The sequence below is a fragment of the Chiloscyllium plagiosum genome, unplaced genomic scaffold (assembly GCF_037043375.1).
Source record: "Chiloscyllium plagiosum isolate Xiang-an unplaced genomic scaffold, Cpla_swu_hap1 HiC_scaffold_21, whole genome shotgun sequence".
Lineage (NCBI taxonomy): Eukaryota > Metazoa > Chordata > Chondrichthyes > Orectolobiformes > Hemiscylliidae > Chiloscyllium > Chiloscyllium plagiosum.
In genome coordinates, this window is record NW_028270159.1 from 21,360,198 (window position 1) to 21,381,520 (window position 21,323).

A 21,323-nucleotide genomic window follows, 5' to 3' on the forward strand; every position below is an offset into this window, starting at 1 on the left:
ACAGCTCTTCACTGTCAACTAGCTTCACCAAGCTATAACTGACCCAAGGTTTTTCGCTCAGTCATATCCAGCAAATGTCGACTTTTCAACTCCCACATTCAGTTAGACTGAGTGGTTAGTGGCACACAGCTTTCTCTGTGCTGCATATGGTTTCCAGGACTATCACTACACAGAGCATTTCATCTACTCCAGGACTTCCTCCACATCATCATGACACAAAGCTTGTGTAGTTCAGCTGCCTTTCACAGCACAGTTAACAGTAGCACTGCTCAACATCGGGATTTGCTGCTCTGTCAGTCAGTTTCCTTTGGAAACTATCTGGAACCCCACAGCTGCTATTCCGTAACCCTAAATAATTTTGAATGCTGTATTACAAAAACCTCTCCTCCATATTTAAGCAGATCAGAATGTTGTCACTAAGCAACTCTTAGAACTTTCTGTTCTCAGAGTGTTACATTCTTAAAGAATATTGTAAATGAACTAAATGACACACCCAATAAGGAACATGCACTTTGCTCACATCAACCCAGGTGTGGGATTGATTTGACAGTGAAACCATTCAAATTCAGTGCCATTGCCCTACCTTCACAAAACTGCATGTACACATAATAATACACATTCCAGAAATTGGCCTCCCCCCTCCCATACACAGCCATTACCAAATAAAAGTAACTTCTAATCTATTGCTGTTAAACCCACTACAATCACTTCATGAACATTTCAACTTCAAGAATGAAGTGCAACTAATATATCGACTTCATAATTAATACCAAACCTTCACTGACCCTGGATGAAAAAGGTAATCTTTTGTGACATGTCCAATCTCACCAGTATGATAAAATAGTCCACATTTCACAAAGGCTCATTCACTTGTTACATCCCCTAATGAATTAATCATAATCATTTTGGTCACAATCCAATTTTTTAAAAATCAAGATAAAGAGCATCAGTGCTTTTAAACTTTCTGATTTGCTGTCTGTGAGAATGTTTCAACATGGTTGGTTGCTTGTACTGCTTGACAAGATGACCATTTCTGACAGTCTGGTGATTTTGCACCAATGTAAACTGCTAAGGGCAAAGGGGAAATCCAAACCACGGAGATTGCTATCTCAGTAACCTTACTTCTGCTGCTGACTGCAAAACCCAGACAATTAGGCTACGTTTTACCTGTCTGCCTGATACAAATACACCAAAGGAAAGTTGAGAAAAGACCAGTAAAAGCTATCAGTTCCCTTTCAAGTAAATGGTGCATCTTTCCAAACCGACCTCCACTCCAGCCTCTGACTGTCAGAGAATGCAAATGTTTTCTTTGCGCAATCAACTAATTCAAGAGACCATAATTACATGTCACTGTTCGTTTAAACTATCATCTAATTTGTCCAAATCACTTTCAGTTGTTAGTAAGTCCTTGGAAGCTACTTAGTTGGAGGTGATTGGCCATCTACTCCACGGCATTTTGAACTGAGCATTATTCTTCTGTGCCAAGAACAACAAAGGACTGGAGAAATACTCAATTTTTAAAAATTTTCTTTTTATCTTCATGCATTTTCCAAGGAATCCTAATGATTTTTTTTTCTGTGCCACTATCAAAGTCTAATTTTTAGAAGTTCAATCATGGGACATGGGCAGAGTTGAATGGGCAAACATTTATTGCTCTTCCCTAGTTGCCCACGAGAAGGTGGTGGTGAGCTGCCTTCTTGAACCACTGCCATCCATGTGCTGCAGGTAGACCCACAATGCCATAAGGGAGGGAATTCCAGGATTTTGACCCAGTGACAGTAAAGGAATGCAGATAGATTTCCAAGTCAGGAGGGTGAGTGATTTGGACAAGAACATGCCGGTGATGTTGTTCCCACATGTCTGCTAATCCTTGTCCTTCTAGATGGAAGTGGTCATGGGTTTGGAAGGTGCTGTTGAAGGATCTTTGGTGAATTTCTGCAGTGCATCTTGTAGATGTGTCAATGTTGTTGGAGCAACACCCATTCAGGCAAGTAGGGAATATTCCATCACACTCCTGACTTGCATCTTGGACAGGCTTTGGGTAGTTAGGTGATGGGTTACAGGCTGCAGGATTCGTGGCTTGGACCTGCTCTTGTAGCCAGCCACAGTATTTGTATAACTAGTCCAATTCATTTTCTGGTCAAAGGTAAAACCCAGAATACTGATAGTGGGGGATGATACCATTGAATATTGAGGAGTGATGGTTAGATTCTGTCTTGGTTTCTCTCCATTTCCACTAAGTTCAGAGGGATTTAGCACATCGCCTTTTACTCTTTAGATCATCCTCCAATGTCTTCCTTCATTTTCATCTCAGGGATATTGTTTTGCATCCAGTAAAACAGCCCCACCATCGCTGTCCTCCGCAGTTATAGATCCTGTCGGTAGCAGAAGGGATTAAGAGCTGCGATGCACATTGCTTGAGTGTATCGTCAGTGATGACCCACTGGTGACAGCTCTCACATAACTGGAGCCTGAGGGAAGAAGGCTTTAGTGGTAATTTGAAGTCTGAATCTGTAAATAATGTAAAGAGTCAACATATGTTCACTGGTTTGCACCAGTATGGGTTCAGTCCTCTTCTATCAAAGCACCCACGGCAGCGTCGTGAAATTCATACAAGCTGGTACGCAAACCAATTACCAAGGAGTCACCCCCTCCCACTCCGCGAAGAACGTGCACGTCCTGGATCTCCTGCCCCACCAGATTCTAACCACCTGATGCCTGGAGGAAGAACGCCTCATCTTCTGCCTTGAGACTCTCCAACCAGACGGGATCAATGTGCATTTCCTCATCTCTCCACCACCCCCCTCCCCCCACCTTATCCCAGATCCAACCTTCCAACTCGGCACCGCCCTCTTAAACTGTCCCTACCTGTTCATCTCCATTCCCACCTATCTGCTCCACCCTCTGCTCTGACCTACCACCATCACCACCCCCCACCTCCACATACCTATCACATTCTCAACTACCCTCCCCCAACCCCACTCTCTCCCTTTCAGTTTTCTCTCAGCCCCCTTTCCCCACATTCCTGATGAAGGGTTATGCTTGAAACGGCGACTCTCCTGCTCCTCGGATGCTGCCTGACCAGCTGTGCTTTTCTAGCATCCCGCGTTTCAACTACCAAGGAGACCAGTCAGCACGAATAAAGGTGGGAAAGTGAGTAGACATGGGCTAGGAGTGGCACAGGCCAGCACCGACAGGAGCAACTACTCTTCCCACAGCAGCCGACAAGAAGTCTTCCTCTTCCCTGAGCCCGTGGACCACACATCAATAAATGTTTGCACTCATTTCCAGCTTTCTTTGATAAAGAACCCAGAGCCTGGTCATGATCCCGGTACACCAGTCGATTCAGTAACCAGTAGTTTTGTACTTTAATGGATTCTTCCTTGCAGTGCAAAAGTTAATGCTGTCAATGATTTTGAGTGTGACAGCAGATGGTGCTGAGCTGTGGAACTGTCATCAACAGGGAACAGTGCACCCAAAGGTGACAGTAAGGTCCCCACCAAAACCTGCACTCGAGCCCCACAGCTATCATACACAGAAACCAGACAGAAAGATTAGTTGCCCTCCTAGGGCATAGACACATGGACAGTGACAGTTGGAGTCAGTGGAGTAAAATAATCTCCAGCAGGTCATGTTTGAAAGATGTCAAAAAGCATTTGAAAGTACTTTCTCTCCTGCCAGCAGACATCAGCCTGCTTTGATTAGCTGCTGTGGCTGGCAGAAGCAGACATTGTGCACACTTGTCTTTGGTCTAACAAACTGTACTTTCTGCAGAAATAAATCCTGCAAGACTTTTGCAGCATGAGCCAGATCGCAAAAGTGATCTTATCATCTGTTAAACAAATTACAAAATATATGATCAAATATTATCTTTTTCTTATCAAAATATTATTAAGTGGCTCTCAGGGAAGTCTCTATCCAAGCAGGAGTATGGATTTGCACTTTTGGTACAAATCGAACTTGCGGATGCCAAACACTGCTATTGGTTCCAAACTGTAAAGGGCACATAGTCCCAGAGGGGCATCGAGCTGCTGCTCTTCCATTACAGAGAGAGATGGAGAGAGAAAGAGAACTGGTGGTGTTTAACCCAAGAGTCACCACGCCTCAGGGGAAGGGAACAGATTGCAAAGGTGGGAATTGAATGGTGCTGTAGGTGTCACTCTGAATCACAAACCAACCATCCAGCCAACTGAGCTAACCAACCTCTTCCAAGCTGTCATCACATTTTTGCTCCCTGGAAGCTCACTAACTTGGCCCAGGATTTGAATGCAGTCACAATGTGTGGACCATGGACAATATTTGGGAAACTTTCAAACGTTCACCTTCTTAAGTGAATGCAATGCACCTAGGGTGACTTTATGGGATGGAATTTGTCCAGTAATCCTGATGATTGTTATGCGTGTTTTTTTTTTCTTGGGAAGATGGCTGTCCTGTATTTCCAAAGCCTCTGGTTGGCCAGTGACCTGGCATACTGCCTGCAATTTCTGTGCCTGCATCTTTCTGGTGTATGCGTGCAACTTGGGTGGTTGCACTGCGCTCCTCCCATAGGCCACAAGGTGGCAGTGGAACACCCCTCCCCTTAAAGAACGAGGGAAAATGTTTCTATTCTGAAGTCGCCGTACTGGACTTGAAAGATTAACTCTAGTTTCTCTCTCCACAGGTGCTGCTAGACCTGACGAGTTTCTCCAGCAATTTGTGTTTTTTTATTGTAGGTTTCAAGCATTTGCAGTATTTTGCTTGTTATGGGAACACATATTGAGTAATGCTAATGAATAATGTATCCATTCGTGTGAATATGTTCCAGTCAGTTGCACTGATAAAGAAAACCGAAATTGCTTAAGGTTGGCTTGGTTCACCAATAAATCTGGGCCCATTTTGTAGACAATGTACAAGAAATAAGCAGAAGTCCAGGAAAATTACCTCTCTCATGGGAGAAATTCAAGACTGAAGATACTGGTGAAGAAATAGCAAGATTCATTCAATAGGGAAAGGTCACTGTATAAGGCCGTCCTGAGGAACTTGGATATACCCCCTAGGCTGTATGCAGCAAACAATGAAATGTAAATGTACATTGTAAATATATATAACATGGCAAGTGCAGTCAGATGCCGCATATACTGTAATGATAAATAACAGATTCACTTTACACTTCATTTGGTGACAAATTTGAACTGATATGTGTTTTTTTTTTACAAATTTTAGGAAGAAAGTTTGTTTTATGGAAAATGCAATAAAATCCTTAAGGTTACGAAACAATCATTGTGATGGTAAGATTACCCTTCACCCTGAGTTGCTCTTGAGCAAGGATTGTAACTTCATGCCCAAAGTTTGACAATTCTGCTGATGTGAGAGGATACAGGATTATATTATCGAGCCGGACTTCTGTTTCACATGGAATTTACAGCAGAGACCCAGGCTTCACACAAGCCTCCTCTGCTTCCTTATCCTATTGGCATAACTTTCTTTACCTTTATGGTTCTTGGGTTTATTTAGCTTCTCGATCACCTTAAAGACTCCACAATGTTACCAATCCCGGAATAAAGACATTTCTTAGTTGGTGCTGACAAAAGACACATTTGGTCAGATGGTTCTGCCTTTCAGAGTGTGACTGATTGGCCAGTGGATATTGCCGTGGAGAATGCAGCACTTGATGGTTGGGTGTCAGGCTTTACTTAAGCTGTCAATCTCATTAATTGCTGAGTTTTCCATGGCAACGTCCTCTGGTCAATCAACTCATACTCTCTTTTCACACAGTATTGGACTTGATTGGATTTGTTATTGTCACATATACCGAGATAGAGCAAAAAGTATCGTTTTGTGCGTTAACTAGATAAATCATACTTTACGTAAGTACATCAGGGGGATAGAACAAAATGCAGAATATAGTGTTACAGCTACAGACAAGGTGCAGAGAGAGATCAACTCCAATATATGAGAGGTCCATTCACAAGTCTGATAACAGCAGGGAAGAAGCTGTTCTTAAATCTATTAGTTTTCAAACTTTTGTGTCTTCTCTTCCACCCTCTTCCATGGGACAGAGTATAGCTAGGTGGGAGGGATCTTTGATGATGCTGTCTGCTTTCCCAAGGCAGTGGAAGGAACTCTGGTTTTCGTGATGAACTGGGCTACATTCACTACTCTCTGTAATTTCTTGTAGTTTTAGGCAGATCAGTTGCCATACCAAGCTGTGATGCATTCAGATAGGATCCTTTCTATGGTGCATCTATAAAAATTGGTAAGAGTAATTGTGGACATGTGGAATTTCCTTAGCCTCCTGAAGTAGTAGTAGTTTTGGAATGCTTTATTCACTAACATCGACATGGATGGACCAGGGCAGATTGTTGGTGATATTTATTCTTAGGAACTTGAAACTGTCGAGCACCTCCACCTCAGCACCATCAGTACAGTATGGAAATAGGCCCTTCAGCCCAACAAGTCCATACCGACCCTCCGAAGAGTAACCCACCCAGACCCATTCCCCTACCCGATATTTACCTCTGACTAATGCACCTAACACTATGGGGCAATTTAGTATGGCCAATTCACCTGACCCGCACATCTTTGGACTGTGGGAGGAAATCAGAGCACCCAGAGGAAACCCATGCAGACACAGGGAGGAGATGTAAACTCCATACAGACAGTCGCCTGAGGCAGGAATCGAACCCAGGTCCCTGATGCTTTATGGGCATTGAGGGAGAGATTGTTGTCTTTGCACATGCCATGAAACGGTCTCTGTCTCATCACCATGGGTGTTGGTGTGTAGGAATGCAAGTTGCAGATCTTCTTCAAAATGTATCTTTCTTCAGAAATACTCAAGCTTCTTACTATCAAATGAATAAAAGAAATTTCTCCACAGTTCCATATTGCACTTATTAGTCACTATCTCATTTTCACAAACCTTAGTCTTGCACCTTCCCATTAAATCCTGACATGATCTTTTAACCACTATAAGGTCATCACTGTGCAGCAATAGCCCTTAATTCTAATGACAGTGACAGATGCTGGGCAGAATCCATTGCTGTTTTTGCCTTTTCGCCATCTTAGATCCTGTACAGAGCGTAAAGACACCAGTAAATCCTGTAGTTGGCAAGTTGTGAAGAAGAAAAGTGAGGCAAAAAACTGAAGCACATCTAAAAATGCGAAAGTGACAGAAGTGTCAAGTGTTCCTTGTCCCAATAACGAATGCGAGGGAGCAGCTTATTGCATGCAATGATACTTGTTTTGAGTACAACTTTAACGCCTCAGTTTCAACAATAATTTGGGTTTATGTACTGCCTTTAACAAAGTAAAATGGGTAATGCAATTGGACTGATCCACATAACCTTGGTCATTGAGGTAGGTGTTTAGGAGTGTCTTAAAGGAGGAGAGGCAAAGAAATAGCAATGTTTAGGGAGGGAATTCCAAAGCTAGCAGCTGAAGGTGCATACATCATTGTTGGAGTGGTTCTAATCAGCTTGGAACAGACAAGATTAGTTTAGAGTTCTCTGATCTTTATTTAAGAATAATTTTTAACAAGTACTTTGGGTTGGACACGTTCACCCTAAAGCTGTGAGGAAATACACTACTGGGTTAGATAAACGCACAGTCACAAGATGGAGCTGTTCAACTTTCAAATAAGGCAGTCACGATCTTACCAACATTTATAAAAATGCAAAATAGTTCAAGAAACACAATAGTTCTGAACTGTTGCCACGACTAACTTTTCACTTCATCTGAACTGAACTCTGACTTCAAGCATTTGGTTGCTATTGTAGACAAAGTTCCAAATATTGTTCAAGTCTCATTTTGTTTCATTCATAATCAACCGGGCTTTATGAATAAAGCCCAGAGATCAATTTAAATCAAACCGAAACATGCACAGATGCAAAGTCATTAAGAGTTTAAGTAGACCATCAAATACCACATCAAAAGCATTAAACCCAAGATTCAGGGTAAATTGTCTTTGGCAGAAACATTGCTGTGTTTCTGGTTACATTACTTTTCTCAGAAATCAACAAAATTCACATTTTTCTTCATTTGGATGTGCCTTTTTCGACAAAGTAACTTTCTTTTAACTGGAAAAGGAACAATACTGTCAAATCAGGTACCGTAAAATAAAAGAGAGTAAAATCAGGTTCTGTAAAATAAGCCACTTCCCTTGGCCTCAGTAATGTTCCATAGCCTGAAGTTCCTTCTCACTGGTCAGTTCTCTCACTTCATCATTTGTGGCTCCTCTTGTCAATGTGCCACCAAAATAAAGACCATTTTGAGGTGATTCCAGATTTACAAAGGGCTGCTCAGACTGTTTGCGTAGGTCCAATGTCAATCAGCAGAGTGGATTTTTTATTCCATTCGCCTGGCCTGAATGGGAATGTTCCCCCAAGGAGGAACAGACCGGTGCATAACTCGCTCTATTGCGCAATCTCCTCAGTCACAGTTGGCAAAACAATAGAAGATCACTTCCTTACTCTGTGTATGGGACATCACTGGTTTGACCAGCACTTGTTGCCGGTCCCTGGCTGTCCTTGAACTTGCTAGGAAATTTTGAAAGGGCAGTAAACAGTCAACCACATTGCTGTGGATCTGAATCACATGTTGTGCCAGACCAGGTAAGGACAGAGACATTTGTGGGCGGCACGGTGGCACAGTAGTTAGCACTGCTGCCTCACAGCGCCAGAGACCCGGGTTCAATTCCCGCCTCAGGCGACTGACTGTGTGGAGTTTGCACGTTCTCCCCGTGTCTGCGTGGGTTTCCTCCAGGTGCTCTGGTTTCCTCCCACAGTCCAAAGATGTGCAGGTCAGGTGAATTGGCCATGCTAAATTGCCCATAGTGTTAGGTAAGGGGTAAATGTAAAGGTATGTGTGGGTTACGCTTCGGTGGGTCGGTGTGGACTTGTTGGGCTGAAGGGCCTGTTTCCACACTGTAATGTAATCTAATCTAATCATCCTTCCTTGAAGGACATTAGAGAATGAGATGGGATTTTATAGCAATTGATGGTGGCTACACGTCATTAGACTAGCCTTTTATGATACATTTTATTGAACTCAAATTCCACCTTATGTCCAGAGTAGGTTTTAAACCCATGCCCTGCAAAACATTAACCGGAGGTTCTGGATTTCCAGTCCAGTGCCAGTCCCTATTTGACATGGATCCGATGAGTTGTATTATTACGAAAGCTCTGTAAGGTCACCACAAAGACCAAAACCACGTGAGTTGATATTTTTCTCCCTGTCAGTATCAATACCCACAATCAGCCCCAAAAATGCTGTTCTTCGTCTATCACGTTTGTGAAACATTGCCAAAATATTTCACATTTGCTGTTCTGTTACTGCACAATCTAAGAGTTATAAACAACTCGAAAATCATGCTTCTGTGAGCTTTTGCACCACTGTTTGATATAGAACTCCACAGGAAGGGGCAAGAGCCATTTCCTTAAGAGGAACGCACAGCAAATGAATTGTCTGCAATGAATTGTAATCGCGGTCCCAGAAACAAATTGGTTTTATCCTTTCATGGGGCGATGGCGTCACTGGTGACTTGCTGCTCGTCCCTGTTTACCCTTGGAGGGTGAAGCTCACTAGACCATTTCAGAGGACAATTAAGAGCCAACCACATTGCTGTGGATCTGGAGTCATATGTAAGCCAGACCAGGTAAGGATGGCAAGATTTCCTTCTCTAAAAGATATTAGTGAACCAGGTAATTTTTAAAAATGATCAATCATGGTTTCCTGGTCACCGTTACCAACACCAGCTTTCAATCCCAGATTCTATTGATTGGAGTTTTGGTCCAGTAGCTGACAAGGAGAGGTTTGAATGCGTGTCTTTTGAAAGTTAATTACTAGTTTACTATGGATTTCTAGTCTGGTAACACCAAGCCACCAGTCAACCCACCGATTTAAGTAGTGCGTATGGTTGATTCCTGAATAGATATACATGCTTCAAGTACATATGTACTCTTAAGTGGTGAGAGTCAGAAGTCACAAGACACCAGGTTATAGTCAAACAGGTTTATTTGAAACACAAGCTTTCGGAGCATGCTGACTTCACCTGATGAAGGGACATCCCTCCAAAAAGCTTGTGGTTGTAAATATACCCGTTGGACTATAACCTGGTGTCTTGTGACTTCTGACCTTGTCCATCCCAGTCCAACATGGGCACCTCCACATCGTCAAGTGGTGAAAAAAAATGCAAAATCCCCTCCAAACCACTCACCATCTTGACCTGCAGCTCCATGGTTGTTCCTACAGTGCTAATGAACCAAAAGCCTGGAACGCCTTCCCTAACACTGCTGCGGTTGTACTGAAACTACATGGACAGCAGTGGTTCAGGGACGTAGCTCACACCATCTCTTCAAGTACAAGTAAGGTTTAGCAATACATTCTGGTCTAGCTGGCGATGCCCACGTCCCATCAGTATGTTTTAAACAGTATTTTTTCAGATGAAATGAAAATGGCCACAAACTCGGGAACTTCAAGTCAAAAGCCATTAGTGACAGAAGAGAATAAAAATGAATATACAAAGCGATGTAAGAATAAGAGAAGTGGACATTTTTGTTGGCAAGAGATTATTTTAAAACCCATAACCAATACGTAAGGGAATTCATTTCACATTATAAATATTAAGAGATTTCCTAATACTCCCATTAACCTGAATCTGGGGATTACTTACATGCTTTCTCTCAGAGGCTCTCAGTGACTTTGCAGAGTAATACAGCAAGAGTGATCCAGAGAGTATGAGCCAGTAGCGAGTCCAGGATGACATCTGTAGGGAAGCAGAAGTAAAACAATGTTTCAACATTAAATCAAACATAGCTGTATTCCTTTGTGAACAGCCACCCTGACCTGGGTTACCCAGTTAGCCAGGCTGTAGGTCACCCTTTCCACATTTTAGACCCTGAACATTCTGCAATGTCGTCATTTTGTTTTGATGCTACACTGCAGGTAAGGAATATTGTTCTCTTTAGCAGCATGTTGCATCCCTGCTCCTACCTTGGGGTTACTTCACAAAGTTTGGACAAACCTCTCTTTCCTGACATGTTCCTCCAGTGAGGCTTCTGGAAGTATTGGTATAGTCACAGCAATGTGTACCCGGACTGGGTGGCTTATTGGTGATAAGTCATTAAAACGCAATGAGATTAGTGAAATTTCAATTATTACCATTCTGTATTGGCCATACATAGAGATAGAACATCGAACATATCTCAGTACAGCACAGGAACGGGCCCTTCAGCCCACTAGGGCTATGCTGACCGTGATGCCATTCTGAACTAATCCCATCTGCCTGCACATGGTCTGTATCCCTCTATTCTCTGCCTATTCATGTGTCTGTCTAAATGCCTCTCAAATATTGCTATTGTATCTGCTTCTACAATCTCCTGGCAGCACGTTCCAGGCATCTATCACCCTCAGTGCCTCACACATCCCCCTTAAGGGTTCCTCCTCTCGCCTTAAACCTAGGTCCCTAGTATTTTACATTTCCACCCTGGGAAAAAGACTTTGGCTATCCATGGCTTTCATAATGTTATATACTTCAGCAGGTTTTCCCTCAGCCTCCAACACTCGTGAAAACAACCCAAGTTTGTCCAAACTCTCCTTATAGTTAATACACCCCAATCCAGGCAATATCCTGGTAAAGCTCTTCTGCATTCTCTCCAAAGCCTTCACGTCCTCCCTATAGTGTGATGACCAGAGCAGCATACAATACTCCCACACGTAGCCTAAATATAATCTTCTACAGTTGCAACATGACTTGCCAACCTGTATATAGTCAATGTCGCAACCAATGAAGGTAAGCATGCGATATACCTCCTTTATCTCCTTATCTACTTGTGTTGTCACTTTCAGGGAGCTATGGACTTGTACCTCAAGATCCCTCCGTATGTCAATGTTTAGATGCTAAAAGGCATACTCCCACTCCCCTAAACCCTACGCACAATTTGGATAGAGTTTGCTGTGGTGGCAAACCCCTGGGAGGGCAGCTAATAATGAGGGTCAACGTGATGTCACTCAATTCAGGGAGGGCATTGCAACGAGAAATAGAGACAGATTCTGAATGAAGTATTTTATTTATAATTTCAGTGCCTTTTAATTGAGCTGGTCATATAAAAGAAAAGTGAAGCATTTTTTCATTTGATGAAGTGAATTCAAAGTATCCTTGCATTAAAACACACATGCTGAAGTGTAGCTGTTCTGTTCAGAATTTGCCAAAAGAGGAATCATTGCGTGTTATTGTAACAAAAGGGCAAAGGGCACTAAATATATTGGAAGCAGAAACATTTAATGCCTGTGATCAAGAGGGTAATTAGTTAGTTTTGTACTTGTTGTTGGTTTCCCACTTGTGAATAGATTCTTTCCCAGTATGAAATGAGGTTGTGTCTTTTTATCACGGAGACTGAATAACTCTACACCACCCTCCTTCAAACTGGTTACAGTTTATCATCTGGCTTTGTTGGTTTACGGGCACGAACACATGGTAGAACAGTGGACTCTTCCTAAAGCCCCACAGCACATTCCAGGCATCTATCACAAAAACTTGCCTCACAAATCTCCCTTAAGGATTCCTCCTCTCACCTTAAACCTATGTCCCTCGTATTTAACCGTGTTTCAGTGTGAGTCAAATGATATACTAATGCCTATTGAGGGAGAACTCGCGAGGACTGGTACAGTATCGTCACAAATGAGGGATGGACTCTAAAGCTGTGTTGAAAAGGGAAGTGATTTGATAGATTATGAATAGTAAACAAATCAACTATCCATTTTATACAGTTTTATTTTGGCCATAATCAGTTGTACCTTGGCCCAATCCAGAATCTCTCTTCGCCTCTGCACATTTTACCTCTGAAACCTCCTCCTTTCCCCACTGAAAAAGAAAACAAATTTTCAGGGAGCAGCTGGTACTGACCAGGCTGGTGTTTATTGTCCCTCATCGTCTGAAATTTGAGACGGGTTGCATACAGCAGCACACTCCACAGAAATAACAACGTGCTAATGACCCGGTAATCTGCCTTTTTCCAATATTGATTGAGGCGCAGGACGCAGGACACTTCTAAGAACTCCCCTGCTCTCTTTCAGTGGGATTTTATTTTTCTATCCACCTGAGAAGGCAGACAGGGCTTCAGTTTAATATTTCTTCCAAGTGACAGCACCTCTGGGAATGCAGCACTCCGACAGCGCTGCACTGTACTGACAGCCCTCATTTTTGTTCCTGAGTCCTGGAGTGTTACTTAAACCCATAACCATGTCAGATTTGAAAATTGTGGCGCTGGAAAAGCAACATCCAAGGAGCAGGAGAGTCGATGTTTCGGGCATAAGCCCTTCATCAGGAATGCAGAGGGGGAAGGGGGCTTTCTCCATAATCATGTTACCTCAGGCAGGGCCCAGGAGGGGTGGGCTGGAGGGTTTGCACAATATGCTAATCACCAGGGCCCATGCTCTCATTGGCCATTTATGGCACTGAATGACATAGTGTCGGATGATGTGGGGTCTGTGTGGGTGGAATTGAGGAACCACAAAGGCAAAAAAACCATAGTGGGAGCTATGTACAGACCTCCTAACAGTGGTCAGGACCAGGGGCGCAACATGTACCGGGAAATAGAGAAGGCATGTCAGAAAGGCAAGGTCACGGTGATCATGGGAGACTTCAATATGCAGGTGGACTGGGTAAATAATGTTGCCAGTGGATCCAAAGAAAGGGAATTCATGGAATGCTTCCAGGATGGCTTTTTGGAACAGCTTGTCATGGAGCCCACAAGGGAGCAGGCTATTCTGGACCTAGTGCTATGTATTGATCCAGACTTTATAAAAAATCTTAAAGTAAGGGAACACTTAGGAAGCAGCGATCATAATATGGTAGAGTTCAGTCTGCAGTTTGAAAGAGAGAAGGCAAAATTGGATGTAATGGTGTTACAGTTAAATAAAGGTAACTATGAGGGCATGAGAGAGGAACTGACGAAAATAGACTGGAAGCAGAGCCTAGCAGGGAAGACAGTAGAGCAAAAAGGGCAGGAGTTTGTGGGTAAAATTGAGGACACTGTACAGAGGTTCATCCCCAAGAAAAGATAGATTATCCGGGAGGGATTAGACAGCCATGGCTGACAAAGGAAGTCAGGAAATGTATCAAAGAAAAAGAGAGATCCTATAAAGTGGCCAAGAGCACTGGGAAATCAGAAGATTGGGAACGCTACAAAAACAAATAGAGGATAACAAAGAGAGAAATAAGGAAGGAGAGGATCAAATATGAAGCCAGTAATATTAGAAATGACAGTAAACGTTTCCTTCAATACACAAGAAACAAACGACAGGCAAAAGTAGACATTGGGCCACTTCAAACTGATGCTGGAAACCTAGTGATGGGAGATAAGGAAATAGCAGGAGAACTTAATAAGTACTTTGCGTCAGTCTTCACAGTGGAAGACATGAGTAATATCCCAACAATTAAAGGGAGTCAGGGGGCTGAGTTGAGTATGGTTGCCATTACAAAAGAGATAGTGCTAGAAAAGCTAAAAGGTCTTAAAATTGACAAATCTCCTGGCCCCGATGGGCTACATCCTAGAGTTCTAAGGGAGGTGGCTGAGGAAATAGCGGAGGCGTTGGGTGAGATCTTTCAAAAGTCACTGGAGTCAGGGAAAGTCCCGGATGATTGGAAGATCGTTGTTGTAACCCCCTTGTTCAAGAAAGGATCAAGGCAAAAGATGGAAAATTATAGGCCAATTAGCCTAACCTCGGTTGTTGGTAAAATTCTAGAATCCATCATTAAGGATGAGATTTCTAAATTCTTGGAAGAGCAGGGTCAGATTAGAACAAGTCAACATGGATTTAGTAAGGGGAGGTTGTGCCCGACAAACCTGTTGGAGTTCTTTGAAGAGGTGACAAGTAGGTTAGACCAGGGAAACCCAGTGGATGTGGTCTATCTAGACTTCTAAAAGGCCGTTGATAAGGTGCACACGGGAGGCTGCTGAGCAAGGTGAGGGCCCATGGTGTTCGGGGTGAGCTACTGGTATGGATAGAGGATTGGCTGTCTGACAGAAGGCAGAGAGTTGGGATAAGAGGTTCTTTTTCAGAATGGCAGCCGGTGACAAGCGATGTCCCACAGGGTTCAGTGTTGGGGCCGCAGCTGTTCACGTTATATATTATTGATCTGGATGAAGGGACTGGGGGCATTCTAGCGAAGTTTGCCGATGGTACGAAGTTAGGTGGACAGGCAGGTAGTACTGAGGAAGTGGGGAGGCTGCAGAAGGAACTAGACAGTTTGGAAGAGTGGTCCAGGAAATGGCTGATGAAGTTCAATGTGAGCAAATGCAAGGTCTTGCACTTTGGACAAAAGAATAGAAGCATGGATTACTTTCTAAACGGTGAGAAAATTCATAAAGCCAAAGTACAAAGGGATCTGTGAGTGCTAGTTGAGGATTCTCTAAAGGTAAACATGCAGGTTGAGTCCGTGATTAAGAAAGCAAATGCAATGTTGTCAATTATCTCAAGGGGGTTGGAATATTAAAGCAACGATGTGCTACTGAGACTTTATAAAGTTCTGGTTAGGCCCCATTTGGAGTACTGTGTCCAGTTTTGGTCCCCACACCTCAGGAAGGACATACTGGCACTGGAGCGTGTCCAGCGGAGATTCACATGGATGATCCCTGGAATGGCAGGTCTAACATAGGAGGAACGGCTGAGGATCTAGGGATGGTATTCATTAGAGTTTAGAAGGTTAAGGGGAGATCTAATAGAAACTTACAAGATAATACATGGCTTGGAAAGGGTGGACGCTAGAAAATTGTTTCCGTTAGGCGAGGAGACTAGGACCAGTGGACACAGCCTTAGAATTAGAGGGGGTAAATTCAGAACAGAAATGCGGAGACATTTCTTCAGCCAGAGAGTGGTGGGCCTGTGGAATTCATTGCCACAGAGTGCAATGGAGGCCGGGACGCTAAATGTCTTCAAGGCAGAGATCGATAAATTCTTGATGTCACAAGGAATTAAGGGCTACGGGGAGAATGCGGGTAAGTGGAGTTGAAATGCCCATCAGCCATGATTGAATGGTGGAGTGGACTCGATGGGCCGAATGGCCTTACTTCCACTCCTGTGTCTTATGGTCTTATGTCCACGCTCAGGCTGTACTGTCCCTCTCTGTATCCAATCACGGCAAGACTCAGCCCATACACGAGAGAGACAGAGTCTGTGAGGAGCTGCTCCTCCAATCACAGCCTGGTTTTCACCCACATTTGCTGCTGATTGGTTCACTAGTGAACTGGGTTAAAATCTTCCAGTTTTGTCTATTTGCCACAGGAATGCATTAACTGTGCCCTCACCATTCTATTTTAGTTTTGTCTGTATTTATCAGTCATTCTGGAGAAAAAAAATCTTTTATTGCTAACCTTTACCTGTCAACCTGTGGCTGTTTAAATTTGTGATGTGTAGGAAATTAGCGGCTTCACTGCAAGTTGAAGTTTTACATTTAAGGGAGGGTTGATAATTGAGGTATTGTTACTACGGGATGGCATCACCAACTGATTTAATGCGAAAGAGAGAAAAGAGTTCCTGAAAACCAAAAAGAAAATTGGAAAGCAGCCCTCACGGAAACCTCAAGGAGTGATCTTGGAAGCAAAATATTCCAGCATGAGAACAGGTTCAAAGAAACAGAGGTAGCTGCACAATACAAACAGCCAAAAGATGTGTCATCTCCTGAAAACTGTGGTTTTAAAAGTTAATTGTACTGAAAATGGAGCTTTAAACAGTATTCATGAATAATCGGACAGAATACAAAAGTGTGGAAGTCTTGTTGAACCTACATAAAACAGAATGACCCCATTGTGACTGTAACTTGCAGTTCTAAGCAGCAGAAAGCCATGAAAGCTTTAAACAGGGTTCAGAACCAGATATATTAGAATAGTTCCAGGGATGAGAGATTACAGAGAGATTGAGGTCACTGTCACAAAAGCCAGGAAGCCTGAGGGGATTTACTGGAAATGTATAAAGCTACAAAGGGTTTAGACATAATGAATGGAAACTGTTTTTAAACCATCGATAAGGACTGATAATCAGGTGACTCAGATTGAATTGACCCAGATTGACTGGCACAAGGAAATTTAACACAAAGTTTGGAGTGCACTCCTCACTAACATTGTCCACCACTATCCAACACCAGCATCTCCACATCAGAATGCTGAGTCAAATTTGAGTTCCAAAGATGGTGGAGGAAATGTGAAACACCAGACAGATTGGGTGGAAGGATAGAGGCAGTGGCAGGACTGACTGGATTTCTGTTCAAGAGAACCAGTGCAGATTCAACAGGCTAAAAGGCTTCCTTCCAGGCTCCACAATTACACATGACTCAACAACATCCCAATGGAAGAAAAGGTCAAAGGTTAAAAGGTGGCTAAAATGACAGAGTGAGAACAGAGAGATGAGGGGGACAGAGTGGGAGCGGGGAGATGAGGGGGACAGAGTGGGAGCGAGGAGATGAGGGGGACAGAGTGGGAGCGGGGAGATGAGGAGGACAGAGTGGGAGTGGGGAGATGAGAGGGAGACCCCTAGTGGAAGGCACAGAGTGTCCTTGGTTGATATCCTGCGGTTTCCTAACTCTTATTAGTAACAGCTGAACTGGTGCAAGGGCCCTCATTAACTCAAAGCGTATGTGAGCAGCTTCATTAATACTCGTTGAGATCCCAGAGTGACAGTGCTGCTTAATGGTCAATGAGGACCTCCATCCCATTCCTCCCACACAGACAGCACAGCACTGGTGTCGTCCTCCAGGTCCCGGCTACTACACTAACCCTGAAAGCAGAAGACTTCACAGTCTATCCACCTTCTCCCACCCCTGAAGCTGAATAATGGAAAGGGAGAAGCCAACAGATAACTGACTGCAAATCATTTTTAAAAACCTACATCTGCCTCCCCTTGGGACACAGACCAGGGTACCCATTACCCACCTGTTTTCCACTTCTCCACAGTGTCCACTTTTATCATTTTTTAATTATTTCTGTGGTTTAAATGGAGGAGGAAAATCCTGTGAATGCGAGTCTGATGGGAATTCCTGACTCGGTGCTCATTAGGTTCAAAGTCTTGATACACAGTCTGAGGATGATTAGCTACAAATGACTGCCAACTCAAACAGCTGAACATTTGGATGACCTGAAGAAGAAAAATGCCGCTGATGTAAGTTCCACTCACCGCTGGCTTCTTGCCTTCCTTCAGTAAAGTTTTCCGTCTCAGCAGTCCTTCCATTGTGATGGCTCCGGCTGCTCCACTTAAAGGGCAACTGCATGCATCTGTTGGGCTGATGAGAAAAGGAAGCGAATCAGGTTTGGAATCACTTGGAAACATGACCGATACAGCGCTGTAGGTTTCTAGAGAGTGCTGCTCTTCATAGGTAATCATCAGCTCTGTCCTAAAGATCGACAACTCAAGGTAACTTTTTAAGTATATTCAGTCTTCAGGCACAATATAGAACTCAACATATGCCAGCAAAAACCTCAGGAACACCCAACCATCTGCTACTCTGTCACTTCTTCTTTTTACTTCAGGAATGATTTGCTATTGAACAAGATCACCACTCGCCAGTAACCAGCTATACTTCTACACATAAGGAAATAAGATGCTGTATTTTCTACAAAGTGAGTGAACAAGGGAATACATATGAGTGTGCTGAAAGGCGTATGAAATGTGTTATCATTTTTGGATTTTCGATTTTTTTTTTAAAGTGTAATGTTAGTGAGGTGGAGACTTTTTTAAAGAAGGATCAGAAAGTCATTTTGGAACAGTGACTAAAATGTACCAGCTTCAAGATGACATGTGACTGTAATCCAGAACTTTGGAATCTCAATGCAACAAGATATTTACACCTCTAGAATTATGATAGGCAGTGTGAACATTTGTAAACCCACTGTAAACCATTTGGTTCAGTTCAAAAAACACCAATGTTCTCATCGAGAATAATCAAGAGTTGAGTTCAAAAGCAAGTCTTGGTTTCTCTCCTCGCAGATTTTAGCTCAGTTCAGAGGAAACCAGTTACTGTAGCAGCAGAGGTTTTAAGCTTGTGCAGTTCCAAGCCAGGGGAGTCGGAGGGAGACATCTTCAGATTGTTCAAATTAAAAATGTTTCAGCCATCACAACTGTTAAGGTTCAAGACTCAGAGGAATCTTAAAATTGTCTCCAAGTTCAGCTGAAAGAAACCGGATAAAGTCAGTTAAGCAGAAACGTAGAGTTGCAATAGGAGTCTAATAGAAACATAGATTTTTTTACATCGTGCCTGTACTAGCTCCCAAAAGAGCTACACAGCTAGTCTCATGTGACTACTATCTCTCTAACCTTCGCTGCTCTAAAGAAAATAACCCTAGCCTCATCGCTCTTTCCTTATAGTTCCAGCCCAGGAAACATTCTGGTAAATCCCGTGCATAACCATAGCCTTCCTATAAAGTGCTGACCAGAACAGCATGTGGTCTAACCAGCATATTATTACACAGTTCCAAATAACCTTCCTGCTCTTGTATTCTAAGCCTGGACCGAAAAAGGCAAGCATCTTGCGTACCTTCTTAGCCACCTTATCCATCTGCCCTGTTACCTTCAGGGTTCTGTGGATAACAAACCAGGGTCCCTCAGTTAGATCATTTCAGCCAACCCATTGGCACAGTGATCACCAGCGACCATCAAAAATGTTTTCCATTTAGGTATCGATGCAGCTGAATGGCACACAGTATTGACCAATACCAAACTACACGCTCACAAAATGGGAGCTTCCATAACAGTGCACAGTTCCTTCACACAATAATTTGGTTGCTTCTCTCATCTTTAGTCTGTTACAGTAAAACAGGATAGCAATTGACCAAGTTATGTACGAAGGGAAGCAGCAAAGCAATAATACGAGAAACAATGAAGGCTTCATGGTGAAATTTCCTGGGTCAGCTCTGAGGAACCCTCTCTCTCTGCCCAGATCAATTGGAAAAGGTTTATAAGAAATATTGTACTACTGCTCTATTTCAAAGCATGTGTGCTTGATTTTGCCTTTTCCTTTTTCTTGGCCCCAATATTGGTGTTTGGCCTGTTAGTTCACTTGATTGACAAAATTGGCTTGGGTTCCAATTGGATAAGAAAGTTTCCTTGACGTTACTGCAGTCTATCATTTAGCTTGTGACCTGACCACTTCTACTGGGTTTAGATTTTACCTCACCTCTGTTATCCTGTAGGGAATGATTCCATTCAGGTTGTCTAGCACATAAAATCAGAGAGGGAATCCAGCAGGAGGGGGGTTGGGGGGGGGGAGGCAGCATTTTAGTCTCGTTTTCTCACGTTTATCAGAGCAACAGAGCTGTGGGGCTGCAGAAAGCAGTAAACCTTTTTCATTCTTTAAGGAGGGCGATAACATACCCCTCATAGATATGATCCCATATCTTTACGTGTTGTCTCAGTCAAGAGGAGAGATTTGACAAATTAGGCCTTTATTCTCTAGCACGTAAAAGGCTAAGGAGTGATCAATCTAGGTCTTCAGGATATTAAGACAGTGTAGATAAACAGTAAGTATTCCTGGAACCAGGGGGCTCAATATAATAACTAAGGCCAGAACATTCAGGAGCAATGTTTGAAAGCATTTCTACCTGTGAAGAGTAGTGGAGGTTTCAAACTCTATTCCTCAAATGGCGGTGGATGCTAATTCACTTGTGAAATTTGGATCTGAGATAGACAAGGTTCATTAATCCGAGGGATACAGGCCCAAGACTGGCAGAGAGTGTTAAGTCACAGATGAGCCATGATCTTACTGAATATCAGAGCAGACTTGAGGGGCTGAATGGCCTCCTCCTGTTCCTGAGAGACGGGATTATAAAAGTGGCTGAACTCCAAAAACACCATTGACTGATGTTTGCTGGTGAGCCTGCCAGGAACAGTTCACTCCTCAAGACAACTGCTCCGACATTGTGAAATAAATTCCATCAGGATTCCTGATAGTAATCTGCTCCTGTGCAACTTCCACTGTCTTTTCTGCAGCGGAATAGGCCATTCTGTCCAACCAGTTTATCCCAGCTTTCATGCGTGACATAAACTCCCTCTGGCCCTTGTTCCTCTAACCCCATTAATGCATCCTTCTATTATTTTCTCTCTCCTGGACATTTCAACCTTCACCTTAACTGCATCAATGCTTTTGCTTCAACAATTCCTTGTGGTGATAAGTTCCATGTTTTAACCACTCTTCAGTTTCTCAAGTTCCAACTGGATTTACTAGCGACCAACCTACATATCTGGCCCCAAGTGCAGGTCTCCTTCAAACAGAAACATCTCTGAGTCTACTCAAACAGATCTTTTGCAAAGTGAAAGACGTTTTCATTCACTCATGGATATGGGGGTCTCTGGCTAGGACA

At 43.1% G+C, this 21,323-nt stretch overlaps 1 protein-coding gene across 6 annotated transcripts in view; it reads right to left on the minus strand.

Moving 5' to 3' along the window:
• The window catches only part of ralgps1 (Ral GEF with PH domain and SH3 binding motif 1), a 762,687-nt gene that overhangs the window by 6,537 nt on the left and 734,827 nt on the right, over window positions 1–21,323 (minus strand). For all 6 annotated transcript variants that reach the window (XM_087998399.1, XM_087998397.1, XM_043720239.2 and 3 more), the window contains 2 exons: window positions 18,145–18,250; window positions 10,649–10,741 (listed from right to left, as the gene is read on the minus strand). In XM_087998399.1, coding sequence (XP_087854525.1) covers window positions 10,649–10,741; window positions 18,145–18,250 — 199 coding nt within the window. The remainder of the gene's footprint in view (window positions 1–10,648; window positions 10,742–18,144; window positions 18,251–21,323) is intronic.